The 24,336-nt window shown below is 34.7% G+C and overlaps 1 protein-coding gene across 4 annotated transcripts; it reads left to right on the top strand.

The window, feature by feature from the left end:
• Positions 1-1,374: 1,374 nt before the first annotated feature.
• mgst3a (microsomal glutathione S-transferase 3a) lies at positions 1,375-23,966 on the top strand. 4 transcript variants are annotated; one of them, XM_079433142.1, is made up of 7 exons: positions 1,564-1,633; positions 21,845-21,980; positions 22,427-22,551; positions 22,848-22,921; positions 23,089-23,146; positions 23,258-23,330; positions 23,443-23,769. In XM_079433142.1, the coding sequence occupies exons 3-7, from the start codon at positions 22,435-22,437 to the stop codon at positions 23,580-23,582; spliced, it is 462 nt and encodes a 153-aa protein (XP_079289268.1). In that variant the 5' UTR covers positions 1,564-1,633; positions 21,845-21,980; positions 22,427-22,434; the 3' UTR covers positions 23,583-23,769. The 4 variants fall into 4 exon arrangements, with proteins under 4 accessions (XP_079289267.1, XP_079289268.1, XP_079289269.1 ...); XM_079433143.1 differs by having other exon boundaries at positions 21,864-21,980; positions 23,443-23,745; XM_079433141.1 differs by having other exon boundaries at positions 1,375-1,633; positions 21,864-21,980; positions 23,258-23,966.
• Positions 23,967-24,336: the final 370 nt, after the last annotated feature.

The following is a 24,336-nucleotide window of genomic DNA, read 5'->3' as shown; positions in this document are numbered from 1 at the left end:
CAATGCAGAAATGGAACGTTTTTGCTATGATCTTCTGGCCGGAGAGTCGGGTTTAGCTAATCTGTTATCTAAAGGGCTCTGAATTCTCATAGCAGACTTTCCATCCTTTTCACATGATTTCCAAAAGTATCTAAACATCCCTGCGTAGACTTTAAACATTGTGTGGTTGGGGCATTTACCAAACGCTCTTTCATCCCACATGTCTTCCCACACTGTCCAGCGCACAGAGCCGCAGCATGGAAAAAGATTTCAGCAGTGGAATCACGAGTGCGGACGGCCACCCATGTCTTACCTCACGCCCTTTGGCCCCGGTCCTGCGAGATGAGTTTTCCTCACTTGTAACTGCAGCACAGCCTCGGGTGAAGCAGTTTCTTCTCACTGATCCGGCTCTGCTGTGTCCTACAAACTATAGAAGAGAAGCAAGGACAGGGAAAGTATTATGCTCATGCGATTTCCATCATTTTTATAGTGCATATGAATTGTTTCAAGCATGTATTACCCTGAATTCTCAACAGTTAGCTTTGTGCGCATAATGCAATACAGCAATAAAGAGAAAATGATAAAAGTCATTATAAAACATTGACTTTTTCTAACTATATCTTGCTGTGTGGGGCAGGGTTACTATCATTACCTAGAACTATTAAAAAAAAATTTGTAAACTGAAAAAAAGCCGATATAAAATATTACATGAAAAAATAAATGAAATTAGAAATGTTGCTTTGGGAACTAAACGGAATAAGTTTAAGTTAAAACACTAAAACTACTAACTGCAAACAAATAAGAACTATATCTGAACTAAAACTAAGTTAAATAATGAAAAGTAATATTTTATATGTAATATATTATAATAATTATAATATAAGCTCTTTTGTTGATTTTGATTGCTTCTGTTGTCCTCATTTGTAAGTCGTTTTGGATAAAAGCGCCTGCTAAATGACTAAATGCAAATGTAATGTAAATGTATGTACTATAAAAGATTCTTACTGTCAAAAGCATACAACAAAGTAACTAAAAATTGGACTTGGGGGATTTATGCCTTATGCCTTTTTGGAACTTTACAGAGCTTGGAAAATAATCAAATTATTTCATTTAGGAGAACCATTGGGTTCAGTTAGTGTGCAAAACCTCATTGTGCTTTTGTTCTGGGCAAACATCCAACCGGCCACAGTTTGGAGCCTTGTAACCTATTTCTAAAAACTAAAGATGTCAACTTCTCTCCATCTAATTCAGGGCATAATACTATTAACAGCTCTTGCATGCAATTTATTTATAAGCAAAAACTGCTTAATATTATACAGTTATAAGGGTGTAATATAAAATATTAGTGCTAATTTTGTCCTGTGCATGTTTTATAAATCTGTGCAGGGTCCTGATGGAGGTGTGCATGCCATGCTGAATGCCTGTTGTTTTAAATAACTGTAGAGTATAGACTATTTTCTTTATTCTTTTTCTAATAGCTGCATTTCTGGGTTTATTTCTAAAAATAATTTACAATTGTATTTAAAAAAAACACAGAATAAACAGAATCATTTGCCACGGGCTTCATTAGCCCTCAAAAAAGGTCCTTTAAAGTGGAGTTATTCAGCAGTTTCTGAAAACATGTGACAGGTGTTGCGTGATAGAAAGAGACGAGGTAAGTTTACGGATATGACTCTTAATTTAGAAGATAGAATTAATATTTTTATTGTAATACAAGGTTTTTGCTTTCTTGAACACGTGATTGTGCAATAGTCCTACAAGAAAAACGCCAGTATCTCCTCAAGGATAAAGTGGAATAAAAGGCTTTTGATGGTTTGATTTGTCATGGTAATATTTAGAATCGCTACTGACACAAATATTTGCTTTTGACGCGTTGTTTATTCGTGTTAAACACAGTTTGGGCTGTAGTGTAGTACCGTGCATCATCACTAGGTGTCGCTATAGTGTCGTACCGTGCATCATCACTAGGTGTCGCTATAGTGTCGTACCGTGCATCATCACTAGGTGTCGCTGTAGTGTAGTACCGTGCATCATCACTAGGTGTCGCTGTAGTAAACGCGAATGAAGGGGAGTTTGTGATGTGGCTGATGATGTTATTCTTTCAATTTAGAATAGAGTCATTTAACTTCGCTATATCTTATATCACCAATAAGGTTTATGTCTTGAATATGGCTCAAATCTGTCGTTTTAATGTGTCTCGAGGTAGCATTACTCGTAAGATTAGAATATAATAATATGATGTGAACATAATGTGTTTTTGCCTTGTTTCCATCAATATAGTTACAGCTTGAGGCGTTATTTTATTTATATTCATTTTTAATACCATACTATAAGTGTATTGTCAGTTTTGTTTTTGTTTCTCACATATGAGATGGAAATGTATATGAAATACAAACCAATATTTATTTAATAACAACAACAAAATTTCCCAAAACAATAATTGGCTTGTTTTCTATATAGCCTACTTAATTGGTTCTCTAAAAACTATAAAAAATTGATTATTAAAGACTTCCTCCAGCTTTTTTTTTTACAATGTTGTTTCCACAAATATCACACACACACACACATGCAGTTCCTCCCTCAATACCCCCCAGTAAGAATGACACCATATAAAAATATGAGAATTTATTTGAATTTATTATTGAAAAATTGACATCAACAAATGCATAAAACACACTTTAGAACCTCTAAGAACTCCCAGGACCTCATGTTTATCCTAAAAAAGAGACAGAAAAAAGGAAAGAGAGATAAAGAGGGGACACATATAGACACATAGTCACACCTCAATGGTAAATGGTAAATTTGGAGCATACCTTAAGAAGAATTTATTTGTTGTAGGACCTGCTCTCTTCTTCCATGCCATCTGTTTATAAACTTCTCAGTTTCTCCATCCAGCACATGCAGTATTTGCAGAAAAAAAATATTATATATATATATATATGTGTGTGTATGGCACAAGTTTGCCTATTTAAACATGAAGCTGATTATCCTAACTTAGCATAAAGACCAGGTAGATGAAGAAAAAATATATATATATCATGTTATGTGGTCATTTCAGAAATTCAGACTACTTTTTCACTTTTTGCAGACCTTATTATATTGTAGATTCAATTTAAAACTAATACAGTTTTACAGTTTAAAAATGACAAAAATAGAAAAAAATTTGGGCACCCTGCATGGTCACTACTACTTGATCATTTACAACACCCTGACTCAAACAGTACAACAAAATTAATCTGAACATATTATGTCCTAGCCCATCTGATTACAGTATCCTAAAAGAAACCATATATTTACACATCTACTCTATAGCAAAATATAACATTCAACTACTTACATGGCACAGGTCAACTCTTTTTAGATGATCTTGACAAATCTGACAAAAAATAAATAAATAAAATAATAAAATTACACACACACACATACGTATATATATATATATATGTAGCTACAGTTATTAATAATATAATAATACAGCAGGATCACTTATACTGCTAGTAAAAAGGGACTTTTATTTTTAGTTTACCACTTCTTCCTGAGGTATCAGTTTTTGCAATCACACACAGTCAGAAAGTGTCAATTTAGATGAAGGGAACAGCAAAGTCCATTTGAGGTCAGCCTAAAAATGTATAGAAATATTAATTAAAATAATAATACAATTTAATACCTTTGACAGGCAAAAGGTTTGACAACTCTAAAGCATTTTGTTTACAAATATATATTTTTGTAATTTTATAATTCAGCCTAGTTGATTGTGTGTGTACAGGTTTAACCTCCATTGTGGAGACCAAATATTCACACAAGGAGTAAAACCTGAATTTTTGACATTTTAGGACTGACACTTGTGGCCCACAGTCGGACTGAATGTGGCTAAATGCGCTGTTTCTCAACCAGAATCGGGTCAGATCCAAAACCTAGCCAAATCTAGCAGTCATTACTGGGGCTGTTTTACTTGTTTAATAAAAGAGTAATAATGTGATTTGCTTTTGAAGTGAACTTACTGAAAGTGTTTATTTTGTATGTTGGATAAATTTGTTCAGTATAGTATTTTTAGTAATTTTGGCAGCTGAACAAATTAAAAGCTTATTTTTCCTTTGAGGTATCTCTTTAGTCATGTGTCTGTAAAATTAAAACTTTTTGTCTCTCCCTGTCCGGGAATCGAACCCCGGGATCTGATAATGCTCCCAAGAGGTTAAGCTTAACTTCCTTTAACTTTTCCCATTCATTCTCTATGGTAGTGCTTAACACTACGGATGCAATATATTTTTGGCCACACGTGGGCGCCTGTTTCACTTTTTCCGTGGTGGGGTTTTCAAGTAAATCTGAAGTCTTTGGTAGTGCAGAGTCTGTCAGTCATTTCCTGTGAAGGAGAAGGGTCGCGTTTTAGATTTGTTTCATACTTTTTTGTTTTGTACAACATACTCTTACTGTGAAACTACAACGGCTTTATGAACTACACTATTACGTGATTGATTTATTAATTGATACATATTAGAGTCATTTCTTTGGTCACATGTCTTTAAAATAAAAAGTTGTTTCTCCCCGTCGGGGAATCGAACCCCGGTCTTCCGCGTGACAGGCGGAGATACTGTCCACTATACTAACGAGGAAACAGCTGTTAGCATATAGCGGAAGTGGGACTTTTATAGAGAACACTGAAAAGCAAAATAAAAGCCAATTAGCCTTAACTAATGAAATTGACTTTTATTTTGCTTTTCAGTGTTCAGTCTGTTTCGTTCTGTATAAAAGTCCCACTTCCGCTTAGTGCTAATAGCTGTTTCCTCGTTAGTATAGTGGACAGTATCTCCGCCTGTCACGCGGAAGACCGGGGTTCGATTCCCCGACGGGGAGAAATAACTTTTTATTTAATCTAACTTTATTTAATAATTTGTTAATATTTCAAGACAAAAATCCACTATTGAGGGTTACATATTCTCTCATTTGGACTAGTCTAAATTATTTTTTGCATTAATCTTATAAATTATTGAATCTGATTTATGTTTAAATGCTTGAAATTGTTGTAACAAGTATAAATTGTGCCTACTTTATTACTGTATTATAACATTATTACATTAATAGTAATGCCCGAAAAGGCTAGAATGTTTTGCTTTTAAATAATTTGTATTGCTGTATTTGCATTTCCTTTATTCACTTAGAAGACATGTTTAAGCAAACCAATTCAAAGTGAACATTTAAGAAGTTGTTGTCACAGTGAGATGCCAGTAATGCTAGCAGATGACGAATCCGGAAGTAAGCTCTCTTACCCACAATGCAATGGGCTACAGTTAAGTTCACATAAGTATTTTTAATGTTATGTGCATGCATACACTCACATTTGTTATGCCGTTTAAATTGCATAATCATTTAACGTTATTATAAGTTGTTCTGTTGCAATATATTGCAGTCCCGATGTTGTCACCGTTCTTGTGACGTGTGCTCCTGTGGCTCGAGTACGTACTGCTGCTCCCTGATAGTTTAGTACACTCATGTTTCTCTTCAGATCGTATAAATCTTTCGCCTTTTACTAAAGATTTCCGTGGGGAGGAACACAATGAGTATAAACTAATTTTTTGATGCCCTGCTTTATTGCGGGGCTGCTCAATCTGTTAAATATCAGAAGTATTTTTATTCCACTGTTTTGTGTTAATGATGCAGATAATAGTATAGTTTCTCTTGAAGTTAGAGATTTCTTGCAAGAAGTTATATTTTGCTCTTTTTCCCCAAAAACACACACACAAAAATAAAAAAGACATATGTCGTGTTCGTAAATGTCTGTTCTCACTTTCAGTTTAGTGTTCTTGTTAGACTCTGTGAAGAGAACATTATGTTTGTGTTCACTAATGAGACAGTGCCCTCGTTTGGTCAGCTGTGGCCTGTGTTAGTATAAAACCGATCGCTGAGTGTGATTTTTATTATTATTTTGACCTAAAATCATATTTGAAATGAGAAGACTGGATGGGTTGCTTTATTATAATGTGCAGAATATTCTAAGTATTATTATTATTATACAACAAATGGTGGATGTTAAATGTTGAGCAGATGTCTGTCAGTCTCGCACCGTTCTTGTGACGTGTGTTCCTGTCGCTGAAGTACGTACTGCTGCTTTCCTAAAGTTAGTACACTCATGTTTCTCTTCATATCGAATAAATCTTTCGCCTTTTACTAAAGATTTCCGTGGAAAGGAACACAATGAGTATAAAAAATTTTTTTGTTGTTCTGCTTAATTGCGGAGCTTTTAACAAGTTTAAATATCAGATTGTTTATTTTTGTCTTGTTTGTAAAAGTATGCTATTGTACATTATTCTGAAAGACAAAAACCGGGATGGATTGTATGGAGCGATTTTATGTGCCAATATTCATCAAACAAATCCAGTGTTTTGCAAATAAACACAATCTGAAACACTTAACATTATGGGTTTTCTACGGTGGCCGAGAGAGCTCAACGCCAGTGGCGGAGCGGGGGGGTGGCTAATTGGGCTTAAGCCCCGAATGTTTTGTCAAAAGCCCCGAATCTTTTAGGTTTTTTAAAATAACTTCAACTTTGTTTCATTTCCTCTCAGTCTTTCTGACAGGAGCGGCAAAAAATGAAACAAAAGCTCTATTAACGTGCGTGGTGTCGGACGGTACTCGACGCGTCCGCATCACCTTCGCGGTGAGCGTGGCAAAAATGACGTCATCACTCAGCTTGTATGAATTTGAATTTATATTGAATTTTTTTTTTTTTTTTTTTTTTTTTTTTTTTACTGAGTAACTATCATAATTTTCCCAGATAGTGTATAGATTTTTAGGCATTCTATTATCTCAAACAGCCTGAAAAATAGTGCATTTAGCTGACGTAATTGGGAAAAAATCTCCCTGAGGGAGCATGCCCCCCGGACCCCCCTAGGTTTGGGCTAAGCCCCGAATGTTTACATCGTCTGGCTCCGCCCCTGCTCAATGCGCTGCAACTTCAGAAAACACATACAAATAGACAAAACACCAGCAAATCAAGAAAACATCTTCATCATTTTGACAACACATATACGCTGCAAATGCTCACAACACATGCAAATTGAGAAACGCTGCAAATGCTCACAACACATGCAAATTGAGAAACGCTGCAAATGCTCACAACACATGCAAATTGAGAAACGCTGCAAATGCTCACAACACATGCAAATGTCCTTTCTTTAATTAGCCTACTAAAAGGGCCTGAATAAATTTTAAAATATTATTCTTACTGACATTTTTATTTTGACCTGGTTTTAACAATTAATGAAGCATTGCGAATTTATTTTCATTAACCTTGAAATTATATTTAGTTGAGGATAAGTTAGCCATTTTACATAATAACGTTAATCGTGTAATTTGTCATTATTAATCTAATAATATCCAAAAGACAAAGAAATCATGCAGTCAGGGTGTTAAAATAAACAACAACAACAAAAAAAACACTCACCTTTCAGTTCACCAACAACTCGACCAATAGCCACTGCACAATAAGCAAATCCCAGCTGGTCCGTCACTTTTTTGGGGTCCCCTTGAAACATTTCCATTGTGGTCCATGCAGCGTTTCTTAATTTGCATGTGTTGTGAGGATTTGCAGTGTTTCTCAATTTGCATGTGTTGTGAGGATTTGCAGCGTTTGTCAATTTGCATGTGTTGTGAGCATTTGCAGCGCATGTGTTGTCAAAATGATTAAGATGTTTTCTTGATTTGCTGGTGTTTTGTCTATTTGCATGTGTTTTCTGAAGTTGCAGCGCGTTGAGCTCTCTCGGCCACCGTAGTTTTCACTAGCCTAGTGTTTATAAAGTAAATATGCAATTTATGTATAAATAGCCTTGACTAATGAAATTTACTTTTATTTTGTTTCTCGGTGTTCAGTCTGTTTCGTATAAAAGTCCCACTTCCGCTATATGCTAACAGCTGTTTCCTCGTTAGTATAGTGGACAGTATCTCCGCCTGTCACGTGGGAAAATGGGAAAAGTTAAGGGAAGTTAAGCTCAACTATATTCGGCTCCCGCGCGGGCAGCAGAAGACCGGGGTTCGATTCCCCGACGGGGAGAAACATCGTTTTATTTAATCTAACTTTATTTAATTATTTGTTAATATTTCAACACAAAAATCCACTATTTAGGGTTACATATTCTCTCATTTGGACTAGTCTAAATTATTTTTTGCATTAATCTTATAAATTATTGAATCTGATTTATGTTTAAATGCTTGAAATTTTTGTAACAAATATAAATTGTGCCTACTTTATTACTGTATTATAACCAGTGTTGGGGAAAGTTACTTTTAAAAGTAATGCATTACAATATTGCGTTACTCCCTAAAAAAGTAACTAATTGCGTTACTTAGTTACTTTTTATGAAAAGTAATGTGTTACGTTACTTTTGCGTTACTTTTTAAATATGAGCAGGGCTTGTTTTTAATACAAGAAAGTTCTAATCATAGCAAATGTAAAAGCCCTTTCACACCAAAAAGTGTAATGAATAGACCTCAGGCTGAAGGAAGAGTAAATTCACGTCTGTGCTGTAGAACGCAGGAGAAGAAGGTTCAACACTCTTCAGCAATAAAAAAAAAACAATTAAGTACAATTGTTAGTTTATCTAAAGTCATTTTTGCTGCTTAGTATGGTTGAACTGGATCATATTCTGATGCATATTCTTTTTGCGTCATATTCAGAGTTTGCATTTCACTGTTTTAATTAATTTTGATGAATACTAAATCAGTTTTTTGCGAGTGGGATGAATTAATGCACATTTAGTCTAGAACTACAGTAACAGAATGACAGCGCACTGTCAGTCAATAAATGGGGAAAAAGTAACTGGCGTTACTTTTTTGAAAAAGTAACTCAGATATTTTCTTGTAAATTAAAAAGTAATGCGTTACTTTACTAGTTACTTGAAAAAAGTAATATTATTACGTAACTCGCGTTACTTGTAATGCGTTACCCCCAACACTGATTATAACATTATTACATTAATAGTAATGCCAGAAAAGGCTAGAATGTTTTGCCTTTAAATACTTTGACTTATTTATTATATTATAAAAATGTTCTAAGTGCAATAAATAGCCAAATGTTGAGCAGATGTCTGTCAGTCTCGCACCGTTCTTGTGACGTGTGCTCCTGTGGCTCGAGTACGTACTGCTGCTCCCTGATAGTTTAGTACACTCATGTTTCTCTTCAGATCGTATAAATCTTTCGCCTTTTACTAAAGATTTCCGTGGGGAGGAACACAATGAGTATAAACTAATTTTTTGATGCTCTGCTTAATTGCGGGGCTGCTCAATCTGTTAAATATCAGAAGTATTTTTATTCAACTCTATTGTGTTAATGATGCAGATAATAGTGTAGTTTCTCTTGAATAGAGATTTCCTGCAAGAAGTTATATTTTGCTCTTTTTCCCCAAAAACACACACACAAAAATAAAAAAGACATATGTCGTGTTCATAAATGTCTGTTCTCACTTTCAGTTTAGTGTTCTTGTTAGACTCTGTGAAGAGAACATTATGTTTGTGTTCACTAATGAGACAGTGCCCTCGTTTGGTCAGCTGTGGCCTGTGTTAGTATAAAACCGATCGCTGAGTGTGATTTTTATTATTATTTTGACCTAAAATCATATTTGAAATGAGAAGACTGGATGGGTTGCTTTATTATAATGTGCAGAATATTCTAAGTATTATTATTATTATACAACAAATGGTGGATGTTAAATGTTGAGCAGATGTCTGTCAGTCTCGCACCGTTCTTGTGACGTGTGTTCCTGTCGCTGAAGTACGTACTGCTGCTTTCCTAAAGTTAGTACACTCATGTTTCTCTTCATATCGAATAAATCTTTCGCCTTTTACTAAAGATTTCCGTGGCAAGGAACACAATGAGTATAAACTAATTTTTTGATGCTCTGCTTAATTGCGGAGTTATTAACAAGTTTAAATATCAGATTGTTTATTTTTGTCTTGTTTGTAAAAGTATGCTACTATACATTATTCTGAAAGACAAAAACCGGGGTGGATTGTTTTATTATAATTTAGGCTAGAAAATATTCTAAATATCAAAACAAATAATCAAATGTTGAACCGTTCCAGCTGTTCTTGTGGAATGTGACGTGTTCTTGTAGTAAGTACGTACTCGTGCTGTTAAAAAGTTAGTATACTGTTTCTCTTCATATCGTATAAATCTTCCGCCTTTTACTAAAGATTTCCGTGGAGAGGAACATTATGAGCATAGTTAAATTTTTTGATGCTCTGCTTAATTGTGGGGCTTCTCAGTCCGGTTTAAATATCAGATTTATGACAGTGGTCTTACAGTTTTTTGTGAACGCATACAATATTCTGGGCATAATTACATAAAGAGAATGATGTAATGGTAACAGTAACTTAAAGACTTGACTTATGGCGTTATTTTACTATTTTTGTAGCGGAAGTAGATTAATATGATAAACACAATAAACTACAAGTTATGCTGTTTTCATTAATGTCTGTCAAAATCCGCACTTTGTTTTAGTGTTTGTTTGTGTTAGCTTCTGTAACATGTAGGCCTATTTCTATAGTCTTTTATTATTCACTAATGAAATAGTGCCCTCCTTTGGTCAGTTGTATAGGCCTATCTATGGTTTAAATCTAAATTTTGAGATGTTTTAAATAATTTGAACACTTAACATTATGGGTTTTCACTAGCCTAGTGTTTATAAAGTAAATATGCAATTTATGTATAAATAGCCTTGACTAATGAAATTGACTTTTATTTTGTTTCTCGGTGTTCAGTCTGTTTGACACGTTCTATATAAAAGTCCCACTTCCGCTAAATGCTACTAGCTGTTTCCTCGTTAGTATAGTGGACAGTATCTCCGCCTGTCACGCGGAAGACCGGGGTTCGATTCCCCGACGGGGAGAAACATTTTTTTATTTCATCTAACTTTATTTAATTATTTGTTAATATTTCAACACAAAAATCCACTATTGAGGATTACATATTCTCTCATTTGGACTAGTCTAAATTATTTTTTGCATTAATCTTATAAATTATTGAATCTGATTTATGTTCAAATGCTTGAAATTTTTGTAACAAGTATAAATTGTGCCTACTTTATTACTGTATTATAACATTATTACATTAATAGTAATGCCAGAAAAGGCTAGAATGTTTTGCTTTTAAATAATTTGACTTATTTATTATATTATAAAAATGTTCTAAGTGCAGTAAATAGCCAAATGTTGAGCAGATGTCTGTCAGTCTCGCACCGTTCTTGTGACGTGTGTTCCTGTCGCTGAAGTACGTACTGCTGCTTTCCTAAAGTTAGTACACTCATGTTTCTCTTCATATCGAATAAATCTTTCGCCTTTTACTAAAGATTTCCGTGGAAAGGAACACAATGAGTATAAACTAATTTTTTGATGCTCTGCTTAATCGCGGAGCTTTTAACAAGTTTAAATATCAGATTGTTTTTTTTTTTGTCTTGTTTGTAAAAGTATGCTACTGTACATTATTCTGAAAGACAAAAACCGGGGTGGATTGTTTTATTATAATTTAGGCTAGAAAATATTCTAAATATCCAAACAAATAATCAAATGTTGAACCGTTCCAGCTGTTCTTGTGGAATGTGACGTGTTCTTGTAGTAAGTACGTACTCGTGCTGTTAAAAAGTTAGTATACTGTTTCTCTTCATATCGTATAAATCTTCCGCCTTTTACTAAAGATTTCCGTGGAGAGGAACATTATGAGCATAGTTTAATTTTTTGATGCTCTGCTTAATTGTGGGGCTTCTCAGTCCGGTTTAAATATCAGATTTATGACAGTGGTCTTACAGTTTTTTGTGAAAGCATACAACATTCTGGGCATAATTACATAAAGAGAATGATGTAATGGTAACAGTAACTTAAAGGCTTGACTTATGGCGTTATTTTACTATTTTTGTAGCGGAAGTAGATTAATATGATCCTCTCCCCGCTCGCGCGCGGATTTCCTTTGCTCTCGAACGTGCGCGCACTTAAAACGTGGCTCTCCTCTCGCTCAAGTGCGCGTGTGCGCGCTCAAACTTTGTCCTGTGCACGCGCACCTCTCTCCGTGCTCTTGCGCTAGATATGAATTTTTTTTCACACCTGCATTAAACGTCAAAAGTTATCAACCAATCAGATTTTTCTACGACTGACCCGATGAAAATACTAGTCATACGTGAAGAGGGAACCGATACTGGAATTTCTCTACAATTTAATCATATTTAGTCATATCAAATGTATATTAGAAATGGCTAGGAATCGGGTACATTACATATGTATTCACTGTAGGCCTATCTGCAAGTACCCATCTGTGTCTTTTCAGGAATCGTGGTCAGTTTATTTTTTATTTTTATTTTTTACCTAAATCCTATATTAAAAACAAAAAGAGAAGCCCGAATTGATTGATGTATTTATTATATTATAAAAATGTTCTAAGTGCAATAAATAGCCAAATGTTGAGCGGATATCTGTCAGTCTCGCACCGTTCTTGTGACGTGTGCTCCTGTGGCTCGAGTACGTACTGCTGCTCCCTGATAGTTTAGTACACTCATGTTTCTCTTCAGATCGTATAAATCTTTCGCCTTTTACTAAAGATTTCCGTGGGGAGGAACACAATGAGTATAAACTAATTTTTTGATGCTCTGCTTTATTGCGGGGCTGCTCAATCTGTTAAATATCAGAAGTATTTTTATTCCACTGTTTTGTGTTAATGATGCAGATAATAGTATAGTTTCTCTTGAAGTTAGAGATTTCCTGCAAGAAGTTATATTTTGCTCTTTTTCCCCAAAAACACACACACACAATTAAAAATGACGTATGTCGTGTTCATAAATGTCTGTTCTCACTTTCAGTTTAGTGTTCTTGTTAGACTCTGTGAAGAGAACATTATGTTTGTGTTCACTAATGAGACAGTGCCCTCGTTTGGTCAGCTGTGGCCTGTGTTAGTATAAAACCGATCGCTGAGTGTGATTTTTATTGTTTTTTTGACCTAAAATCATATTTGAAATGAGAAGACTGGATGGGTTGCTTTATTATAATGTGCAGAATATTCTAAGTATTATTATTATACAACAAATGGTGGATGTTAAATGTTGAGCAGATGTCTGTCAGTCTCGCACCGTTCTTGTGACGTGTGTTCCTGTCGCTGAAGTACGTACTGCTGCTTTCCTAAAGTTAGTACACTCATGTTTCTCTTCATATCGAATAAATCTTTCGCCTTTTACTAAAGATTTCCGTGGAAAGGAACACAATGAGTATAAACTAATTTTTTGGTGCTCTGTTTAATTGCGGAGCTTTCAACAAGTTTAAATATCAGATTGTTTTGTCTTGTTTGTGAAAGTATGCTATATTGTACATTATTCTGAAAGACAAAAGCCGGGGTGGATTGTTTTATTATGATTTAGGCTAGAAAATATTCTAAATATCCAAACAAATAATCAAATGTTGAACCGTTCCAGCTGTTCTTGTGGAATGTGACGTGTTCCTGTCAGTAAGTACGTACTCGTGCTGTTAAAAAGTTAGTATACTGTTTCTCTTCATATCGTATGAATCTTCCGCCTTTTACTAAAGATTTCCGTGGAGAGGAATATTATGAGCATAGTTTAATTTTTTGATGCTCTGCTTAATTGTGGGGCTTCTCAGTCCGGTTTAAATATCAGATTTATGACAGTGGTCTTACAGTTTTTTGTGAAAGCATACAAAATTCTGGGTATAATTACATAAAGAGAATGATGTAATGTAACAGTAACTTAAAGGCTTGACTTATGGCGTTATTTTACTGCCAAATATCGAGAGCGTATTTTTGTAGCGGAAGTAGATTAATATGATCCTCTCCCCGCTCGCGCGCGGATTTCCTTTGCTCGCGAAGAAAACCAGACGCGCGCTCTCGCGCAGAGAGAGTGTGCGCACTTAAAACGTGGCTCTCCTCTCGCTCAAGTGCGCGTGTGCGCGCTCAAACTTTGTCCTGTGCACTCGAACATCTCTCCGTGCTCTTGCACTATATATTGTTTTTTTTCACACCTGCATTAAACGTCAAAAGTTATCAACCAATCAGATTTTTCTATTATTTATTATATTATAAACATTTTCTAAGTGCAATAAATAGCCAAATGTTGAGCAGATATCTGTCAGTCTCGCACCGTTCTTGTGACGTGTGCTCCTGTGGCTCGAGTACGTACTGCTGCTCCCTGATAGTTTAGTACACTCATGTTTCTCTTCAGATCGTATAAATCTTTCGCCTTTTACTAAAGATTTCCGTGGGGAGGAACACAATGAGTATAAACTAATTTTTTGATGCTCTGCTTAATTGCGGGGCTTCTGAATTAGGTTTTAAAAAAGCAGAATTTGTTATAAATCTATTTTATTTGAGCCAATTTGGTTAGTTCTCGTCTATATCTGTGCTCTTTAATAAATTTTTTTTTAAAACCTAAAAAACGCAGAAAGAGAAAAATATCAGGTTCCAATGTCAGATGTTTTCTTAAACTTGTTTATTTTTGTACACAGTCTTTGAATGCAGTGGTAACAGTAAAAGCTTCTATAGCCTCCACAAGAACAACAGTTCCTTTCTTATTTTATGTTTTAACATACTTTTTTTTTCAACACAATAAACTACAAGTTATGCTGTTTTCATTAATGTCTGTCAAAATCCGCACTTTGTTTTAGTGTTTGTTTGTGTTAGCTTCTGTAACATGTAGGCCTATTTCTATAGTCTTTTATTATTCACTAATGAAATAGTGCCCTCCTTTGGTCAGTTGTATAGGCCTATCTATGGTTTAAATCTAAATTTTGAGATGTTTTAAATAATTTGAACACTTAACATTATGGGGTTTCACTAGCCTAGTGTTTATAAAGTAAATATGCAATTTATGTATAAATAGCCTTGACTAATGAAATTGACTTTTATTTTGTTTCTCGGTGTTCAGTCTGTTTCATACGTTCTGTATAAAAGTCCCACTTCCGCTACATGCTAACAGCTGTTTCCTCGTTAGTATAGTGGACAGTATCTCCGCCTGTCACGCGGAAGACCGGGGTTCGATTCCCCGACGGGGAGAAGCATTTTTTTATTTCATCTAACTTTGTTTAATTATTTGTTAATATTTCAAGACAAAAATCCACTATTGAGGGTTACCTATTCTCTCATTTGGACTAGTCTAAATTATTTTTTGCATTAATCTTATAAATTATTGAATCTGATTTATGTTTAAATGCTTGAAATTTTTGTAACAAATATAAATTGTGCCTACTTTATTACTGTATTATAACATTATTACATTAATAGTAATGCCATAAAAGGCTAGAATGTTTTGCTTTTAAATAATTTGACTTATTTATTATATTATAAACATTTTCTAAGTGCAATAAATAGCCAAATGTTGAGCAGATGACTGTCAGTCTCGCACCGTTCTTGTGACGTGTGCTCCTGTGGCTCGAGTACGTACTGCTGCTCCCTGATAGTTTAGTACACTCATGTTTCTCTTCAGATCGTATAAATCTTTCGCCTTTTACTAAAGATTTCCGTGGGGAGGAACACAATGAGTATAAACTAATTTTTTGATGCCCTGCTTTATTGCGGGGCTGCTCAATCTGTTAAATATCAGAAGTATGTTTATTCAACTCTATTGTGTTAATGATGCAGATAATAGTATAGTTTCTCTTGAATAGAGATTTCCTGCAAGAAGTTATATTTTGCTCTTTTTCCCCAAAAACACACACACACAATTAAAAAAGACATATGTCGTGTTCATAAATGTCTGTTCTCACTTTCAGTTTAGTGTTCTTGTTAGACTCTGTGAAGAGAACATTATGTTTGTGTTCACTAATGAGACAGTGCCCTCGTTTGGTCAGCTGTGGCCTGTGTTAGTATAAAACCGATCGCTGAGTGTGATTTTTATAATTATTTTGACCTAAAATCATATTTGAAATGAGAAGACTGGATGGGTTGCTTTATTATAATGTGCAGAATATTCTAAGTATTATTATTATTATACAACAAATGGTGGATGTTAAATGTTGAGCAGATGTCTGTCAGTCTCGCACCGTTCTTGTGACGTGTGTTCCTGTCGCTGAAGTACGTACTGCTGCTTTCCTAAAGTTAGTACACTCATGTTTCTCTTCACATCGAATAAATCTTTCGCCTTTTACTAAAGATTTCCGTGGAAAGGAACACAATGAGTATAAACTAATTTTTTGTTGCTCTGCTTAATTGCGGAGCTTTTAACAAGTTTAAATATCAGATTGTTTATTTTTGTCTTGTTTGTAAAAGTATGCTATTGTACATTATTCTGAAAGACAAAAACCGGGGTGGATTGTTTTATTGTAATTTAGGCTAGAAAATATTCTAAATATCCAAACAAATAATCAAATGTTGAACCGTTCCAGCTGTTCTTGTGGAATGTGACGTGTTCTTGTGGAATGTGACGTGTTCCTGTCAGTAAGTACGTACTCGTGCTTTTAAAAAGTTAGTACACTGTTTCTCTTCATATCGTATAAATCTTTCGCCTTTTACTAAAGATTTCCGTGGAGAGGAACATTATGAGCATAGTTTAATTTTTTGATGCTCTGCTTAATTGTGGGGCTTCTCAGTCCGGTTTAAATATCAGATTTATGACAGTGGTCTTACAGTTTTTTGTGAAAGCATACAATATTCTGGGCATAATTACATAAAGAGAATGATGTAATAGTAGCAGTAACTTAAAGGCTTGACTTATGGCGTTATTTGACTATTTTTGTAGCGGAAGTAGATTAGCGCGGATTTCCTTTGCTCTCGAACGTGCGCGCACTTAAAACGTGGCTCTCCTCTTGCTCAAGTGCGCGTGTGCGCGCTCAAACGTTGTCCTGTGCACTCGCACCTCTCTCCGTGCTCTTGCGCTAGATATGAATTTTTTTTCACACCTGCATTAAACGTCAAAAGTTATCAACCAATCAGATTTTTCTACGACTGACCCGATGAAAATACTAGTCCTACGTGAGGGAACCGATACTGGAATTTCTCTACAGTTTAATCATATTTAGTCATATCAAATGTATATTAGAAATGGGTATGAATCGGGTACATTTCATATGTATTCACTGTAGGCCTATCTGCAAGTATCCATCTGTGTCTTTTCAGTAATCGTGGTCAGTTTATTTATTTTTTTACCTAAATCCTATTTAAAAACAAAAAGAGAAGCCCGAATTGATTGATGTATTTATTATATTATAAAAATGTTCTAAGTGCAATAAATAGCCAAATGTTGAGCAGATATCTGTCAGTCTCGCACCGTTCTTGTGACGTGTGCTCCTGTGGCTCGAGTACGTACTGCTGCTCCCTGATAGTTTAGTACACTCATGTTTCTCTTCAGATCGTATAAATCTTTCGCCTTTTACTAAAGATTTCCGTGGGGAGGAACACAATGAGTATAAACTAATTTTTTGATGCTCTGCTTAATTGCGGAGCTTCTGAATTTGGTTTTAAAAAAGCAGAATTTATTATTAATCTATTTTATTTGACCCAACTTGGTTAGGTCTAGTCTATATCTGTGCTCTTTAGTTAATTAAAAAAATGTTTAAACCTAAAAACCGCAGAAAGAGAAGAATATCAGGTTCCGATGTCAGATGTTTTCTTAAACTTGATTATTTTTGTACACAATCTTTGAATGCAATGGTAACAGTAAACGCTTCTATAGCCTCCACAAGAACAACAGTTCCTTTCTTATTGTATGTTTTAACATACTTGTTTTTTCAACACAATAAACTACAAGTTATGCTGTTTTCATTCATGTCTGTCAAAATCCGCACTTTGTTTTAGTGTTTGTTTGTGTTAGCTTCTGTAACATGTAGGCCTATTTCTATAGTCTTTTATTATTCACTAATGAAATAGTGCCCTCCTTTGGTCAGTTGTGTAGGCCTATCTATGGTTTAAATCTACATTTTGAGATGTTTTAAATAATTTGAACACTTAACATTATGGGGTTTCACTAGCCTAGTGTTTATAAAGTAAATATGCAATTTATGTATAAATAGCCTTGACTAATGAAATTGACTTTTATTTTGTTTCTCGGTGTTCAGTCTGTTTCACACGTTCTGTATAAAAGTCCCACTTCCGCTAAATGCTAACAGCTGTTTCCTCGTTAGTATAGTGGACAGTATCTCCGCCTGTCACGCGGAAGACCGGGGTTCGATTCCCCGACGGGGAGAAACAACTTTTTATTTCATCTAACTTTATTTAATTATTTGTTAATATTTCAAGACAAAAATCCACTATTGAGTGTTACATATTCTCTCATTTGGACTAGTCTAAATTGTTTTTTGCATTAATCTTATAAATTATTGAATCTGATTTATGTTTAAATGCTTGAAATTTTTGTAACAAATATAAATTGTGCCTACTTTATTACTGTATTATAACATTCTTACATTAATAGTAATGCCATAAAAGGCTAGAATGTTTTGCTTTTAAATAATTTGACTTATTTATTATATTATAAAAATGTTCTAAGTGCAATAAATAGCCAAATGTTGAGCAGATATCTGTCAGTCTCGCACCGTTCTTGTGACGTGTGCTCCTGTGGCTCGAGTACGTACTGCTGCTCCCTGATAGTTTAGTACACTCATGTTTCTCTTCAGATCGTATAAATCTTTCGCCTTTTACTAAAGATTTCCGTGGGGAGGAACACAATGAATATAAACTAATTTTTTGATGCCTTGCTTTATTGCGGGGCTGCTCAATCTGTTAAATATCAGAAGAATTCAACTCTATTGTGTTAATGATGCAGATAATAGTCTAGTTTTTCTTGAAGTTAGAGATTTCCTGCAAGAAGTTATATTTTGCTCTTTTTCCCCAAAAACTCACACACAAAAAAGACATATGTCGTGTTCATAAATGTCGGTTCTCACTTTCAGTTTAGTGTTCTTGTTAGACTCTGTGAAGAGAACATTATGTTTGTGTTCACTAATGAGACAGTGCCCTCGTTTGGTCAGCTGTGGCCTGTGTTAGTATAAAACCGATCGCTGAGTGTGATTTTTATTATTATTTTGACCTAAAATCATATTTGAAATGAGAAGACTGGGTGGGTTGCTTTATTATAATGTGCAGAATATTCTAAGTATTATTATTATTATACAACAAATGGTGGATGTTAAATGTTGAGCAGATGTCTGTCAGTCTCGCACCGTTCTTGTGACGTGTGTTCCTGTCGCTGAAGTACGTACTGCTGCTTTCCTAAAGTTAGTACACTCATGTTTCTCTTCATATCGAATAAATCTTTCGCCTTTTACTAAAGATTTCCGTGGAAAGGAACACAATGAGTATAAACTAATTTTTTGTTGCTCTGCTTAATTGCGGAGCTTTTAACAAGTTTAAATATCAGATTGTTTATTTTTGTCTTGTTTGTAAAAGTATGCTATTGTACATTATTCTGAAAGACAAAAACCGGGGTGGATTGTTTTATTATGATTTAGGCTAGAAAATATTCTAAATATCCAAACAAATAATCAAATGTTGAACCTTTCCAGCTGTTCTTGTGGAATGTGACGTGTTCCTGTCAGTAAGTACGTACTCGTGCTGTTAAAAAGTTAGTACACTGTTTCTCTTCATATCGTATAAATCTTTCGCCTTTTACTAAAGATTTCCGTGGAGAGGAACATTATGAGCATAGTTTAATTTTTTGATGCTCTGCTTAATTGTGGGGCTTCTCAGTCCGGTTTAAATATCAGATTTATGACAGTGGTCTTACAGTTTTTTGTGAAAGCATACAATATTCTGGGCATAATTACACAAAGAGAATGATGTAATGGTAACAGTAACTTAAAGGCTTGACTTATGGCGTTATTTTACTATTTTTGCAGCGGAAGTAGATTAATATGATCCTCTCCCCGCTCGCGCGCGGATTTCCTTTGCTCTCGAACGTGCGCGCACTTAAAACGTGGCTCTCCTCTCGCTCAAGTGCGCGTGTGCGCGCTCAAACTTTGTCCTGTGCACGCGCACCTCTCTCCGTGCTCTTGTGCTAGATATGAATTTTTTTTCACACCTGCATTAAACGTCAAAAGTTATCAACCAATCAGATTTTTCTACGACTGACCCGATGAAAATACTAGTCCTACGTGAGGGAACCGATACTGGAATTTCTCTACAATTTAATCATATTTAGTCATATCAAATGTATATTAGAAATGGCTAGGAATCGGGTACATTTCATATGTATTCACTGTAGGCCTATCTGCAAGTATCCATCTGTGTCTTTTCAGGAATCGTGGTCAGTTTATTTTTTACCTAAATCCTATTTAAAAACAAAAAGAGAAGCCCGAATTGATTGATGTATTTATTATATTATAAAAATGTTCTAAGTGCAATAAATAGCCAAATGTTGAGCAGATATCTGTCAGTCTCGCACCGTTCTTGTGACGTGTGCTCCTGTGGCTCGAGTACGTACTGCTGCTCCCTGATAGTTTAGTACACTCATGTTTCTCTTCAGATCGTATAAATCTTTCGCCTTTTACTAAAGATTTCCGTGGGGAGGAACACAATGAGTATAAACTAATTTTTTGATGCTCTGCTTAATTGCGGAGCTTCTGAATTTGGTTTAAAAAAAGCAGAATTTATTATTAATCAATTTTATTTGACCCAATTTGGTTAGTTCTAGTCTATATCGGTGCTCTTTAATTCATTAATTTTTTTTTTAAACCTAAAAAACGCAGAAAAAGAAGAATATCAGGTTCCAATGTCATTTGTTTTCTTAAACTTGATTTTTTTTGTACACAATCTTTGAATGCAATGGTAACAGTAAACGCTTCTATAGCCTCCACAAGAACAACAGTTCCTTTCTTATTTTATGTTTTAACATACTTTTTTTTTCAACACAATAAACTACAAGTTATGCTGTTTTCATTAATGTCTGTCAAAATCCGCACTTTGTTTTAGTGTTTGTTTGTGTTAGCTTCTGTAACATGTAGGCCTATTTCTATAGTCTTTTATTATTCACTAATGAAATAGTGCCCTCCTTTGGTCAGTTGTATAGGCCTATCTATGGTTTAAATCTAAATTTTGAGATGTTTTAAATAATTTGAACACTTAACATTATGGGTTTTCACTAGCCTAGTGTTTATAAAGTAAATATGCAATTTATGTATAGAAGTATGTACAGTCATTTTAGGCACTTCCAAAAGATCAGAGAAGGAAATACAATTTGCAAATAAATTAATCATGTTTCCATCTTTGTTGCCACAGTTTTGGAAGCGCCTTTTCTGTTCTAAAGAAGGGGGTGTCCCAATACTTTTGTCCATATAGTATATGTACAAGTCATTGGTGTTTGGCGATTGAGTTTTTGGCTCAAGGTCTGCATTTGAAGTCACAGCAGGGGTGTTCATCTGGGATCAGGACTTGGCTTTCTGCAGACCAGTCAAGTTCTTCCACACTGACTCAATCAGTCATTTCTTTTTGGCTTATACACAGAAACATTGTCATGTTAGAATAGAAAAGGCTGCTGTCCGAACTGTTGCTATTAAATTAGAAGCACACAATTCCCTAGAATATCATTATATGCTTAAACATCAAGATTTGTACTCATGGAAATTACTAAAGTAGTCAAACATGTTCATTAGAAGGGGGTGCCAATACTTTTGTCCATATTGTTGTTGTTCATCTTAAGTCTTAGTTTTTTGTTAATTGTGCAACTTTTATTACTTTGTATTTGCCATAGCCCTGCTGTTGACATGGCATTAAAAAAAATTAAAGATTACAAAATTAGAAAACTGGATGTATATTTTCTCACCATAATATGAACAAATCACAACCAAAATATACAAAGTTTTTTTTTTATATATATGCTTATTTCTTATGTTTTATAATTGTTATTCAAATCTAAGCATTAAAATCCTATTTAAATGGTTCCATTTTCTAAACAAATAGTGCATTTGGCTTCTTGAAGGAGGACTGGATGGGGCTTATGGAGATTGACTCTTTACCCAAAAGCGTCACATTTACTGCATGATCTTTGTCCTCCGGCCTCCACCCTTCAGATAACCAGCACAGAAGCACAGAACAGGTAACAAAATAAAACCAGCAAATGTCTTTAAAACTGTCTTGCCTGACAATAATGATTGCGTCTGAATAACGTGAATAAATCAATATAACGCAACTAACAGCAAGATTACTGACATGAATGTATGTCTTTTGCTTTTACACCGTTGTGAATGGTGCATGCAGCAAATTGACCTTTTCCTGCACGTGTGCTTATTTTACAAAAATGTCTTGACGACAATTAAAATATATTGACTTTAACTTTACTGCAGCTGCTTATGTCCTACTCTCATTTTGTGCAATTGATAGTAAAAAAAGTCTACTTTGAGCTCACTGCACTATCACAGCCGAAGACTGAGCACTTTCTCATTATTATTATTGTTTTTTTTTGTCTGTGTGTAATCAGCATTATATGGGGACACATCTGTATGTTGTCATCTCACACAGATCCTGTAATATTTCTGTCCTCAGTCGAAAAGATGGTGGTTTTGTCCAAAGAGTACGGCTATGTGGCTCTTACCGGAGCGGCTTCGTTTCTCCTAATGGCTCATCTGTCTCATGCTGTGGTGAAGGCTCGGATTAAATACAATGTCCAGGTAACTTAACATACACTAATCACTGCACATGCACTCATAATCCAACAGTGATTTACAAAGTTTTAGTTTAAGGCCCCAAAACTCAGACAACTCACACACAGCCTTCTTTTTTTTTTTTAATTGAACATTTTGATTTCCTAAGCATACACAATTATACGTTCAGTTGCATTTGATTGTTTGCATTAGCATTTATTCCTACCACCATGTCTGGTTGAGAACCACTTCTTTAGAGTACTTCAAAGATTTTGAATTAGTTTGCCCTAAACCAAGAAGAAAGTATTAATTTTATTTTCTAGTATCCGACAATGTACAGTGATGAGCCAGAGACTGGTCACAAATTCAACTGTATCCAGCGAGCGCATCAGAACACGTATGTACATTATGCATCACAGCAAATCTTATATTACTGCTTTGTTTCCTTTGCAATAAATATCAGCTTACTGAATGTTTTACATTTTATAGAAAAGTGAATATGGTCCTTATTCATTTTCTGATCATTTATTGATTTTCACATCTGTGATTATTATTGTAAAACAGCGTTGAACTCCTGTCGCCATTCCTGTTTCATTTATCTGTGGGAGGGATTCAGCATCCGGTGAGTACAGATTCGAGCTTTATTAAGCCTCACCTGGAGGTGCACTGTAAATATGCATGCAAACTAATGCAGACTGTGAAGTGAACTGTTTGTTGTGGTTGTGCTTCTCAGCGCCTGGCCAGCGTGTTGGGAATGATCTGGATCGTCAGTCGGGTGCTGTACGCTCATGGATACTCTTCTGGAAGTGAGTCTCATTGCACTTCCACAGTGTCTGTGTATATTAAAGACAAGTTAACTGACAGTATGAATACAGATAGTGAAATGTGTTTCTGTGTTGTGTTCTTCGGTCCTGTTAGAGCCCAAGAAGCGCCACCGTGGGTCATTCGGTATGGTTGCTTTGCTCGGTCTGTTTCTTTGCACGGTGAACACTGGGAGAACGCTGCTCGGATACGACTGTGGGTTGAAATGGGTCAAATGGCCCAAATATTTTAAATAGTGAAAATTATGTTTACTATTCTAATTATACATTCTATGAAAATGACAAGGTTAAAAAAAAAAAACACCTTTAATTTCCTCTGTTGTGCAAATTCAGAAAAAGAGAGGCTCATTTATCACTGTAAGAATTCAGCGTGTTAATTTGTGTTTTAAATAAACTGCACAAAAATGACAAAGTTTTCCCTCATAAATTGCATAGAAATTACATTATTTGAAAAATGCATACTATAACAACCAAGTGCATGAAGATTTAGTGTTATTTTAGTATAATCGAGGTACTGTTAAAGTGTTTTTATATACATTTTGAATTAGTTTCATTGTATTTTCTGTTTTCATTTCAATTTTGGTTAACATTTTAGTAATTTAGTTGTTTTTCTCGTCATTTTTTAAATTGTTTTTTAATGTCTATATAGTTTTTATTATTTTTCATTTCAGTTTTAATTTGTTGCATTTAAACTAAATGAAAATGAGAAATGTTGCTTTGGCAACTAGCTAAAATAATATCATTTTAAGCGTTCTTCTAATATTTTAGAAAGGGAAGATGTTTTTGTGGTACACAAGATACTAAAACTAAAATATGCTTAAAAATACCATATTAATAATAGTATTTAACACCAACCAAAACTAAAGCTTATTTATCTTAAATTGTGTGCCTCACTCATTGAATTATATAGGCTAAGTAGAATGTTAGTAAATATGAGTATATTTTTATAAATATTCCAGAAACTGCAGAATATGCAAACTAGCAGTAGTTT

This window comes from Barbus barbus (assembly GCF_936440315.1).
Source record: "Barbus barbus genome assembly, chromosome: 14".
Taxonomy (NCBI): domain Eukaryota; kingdom Metazoa; phylum Chordata; class Actinopteri; order Cypriniformes; family Cyprinidae; genus Barbus; species Barbus barbus.
The sequence above is the reverse complement of the archived record's forward strand: the minus strand, read 5'-3'. Positions and strand labels throughout refer to the sequence as shown.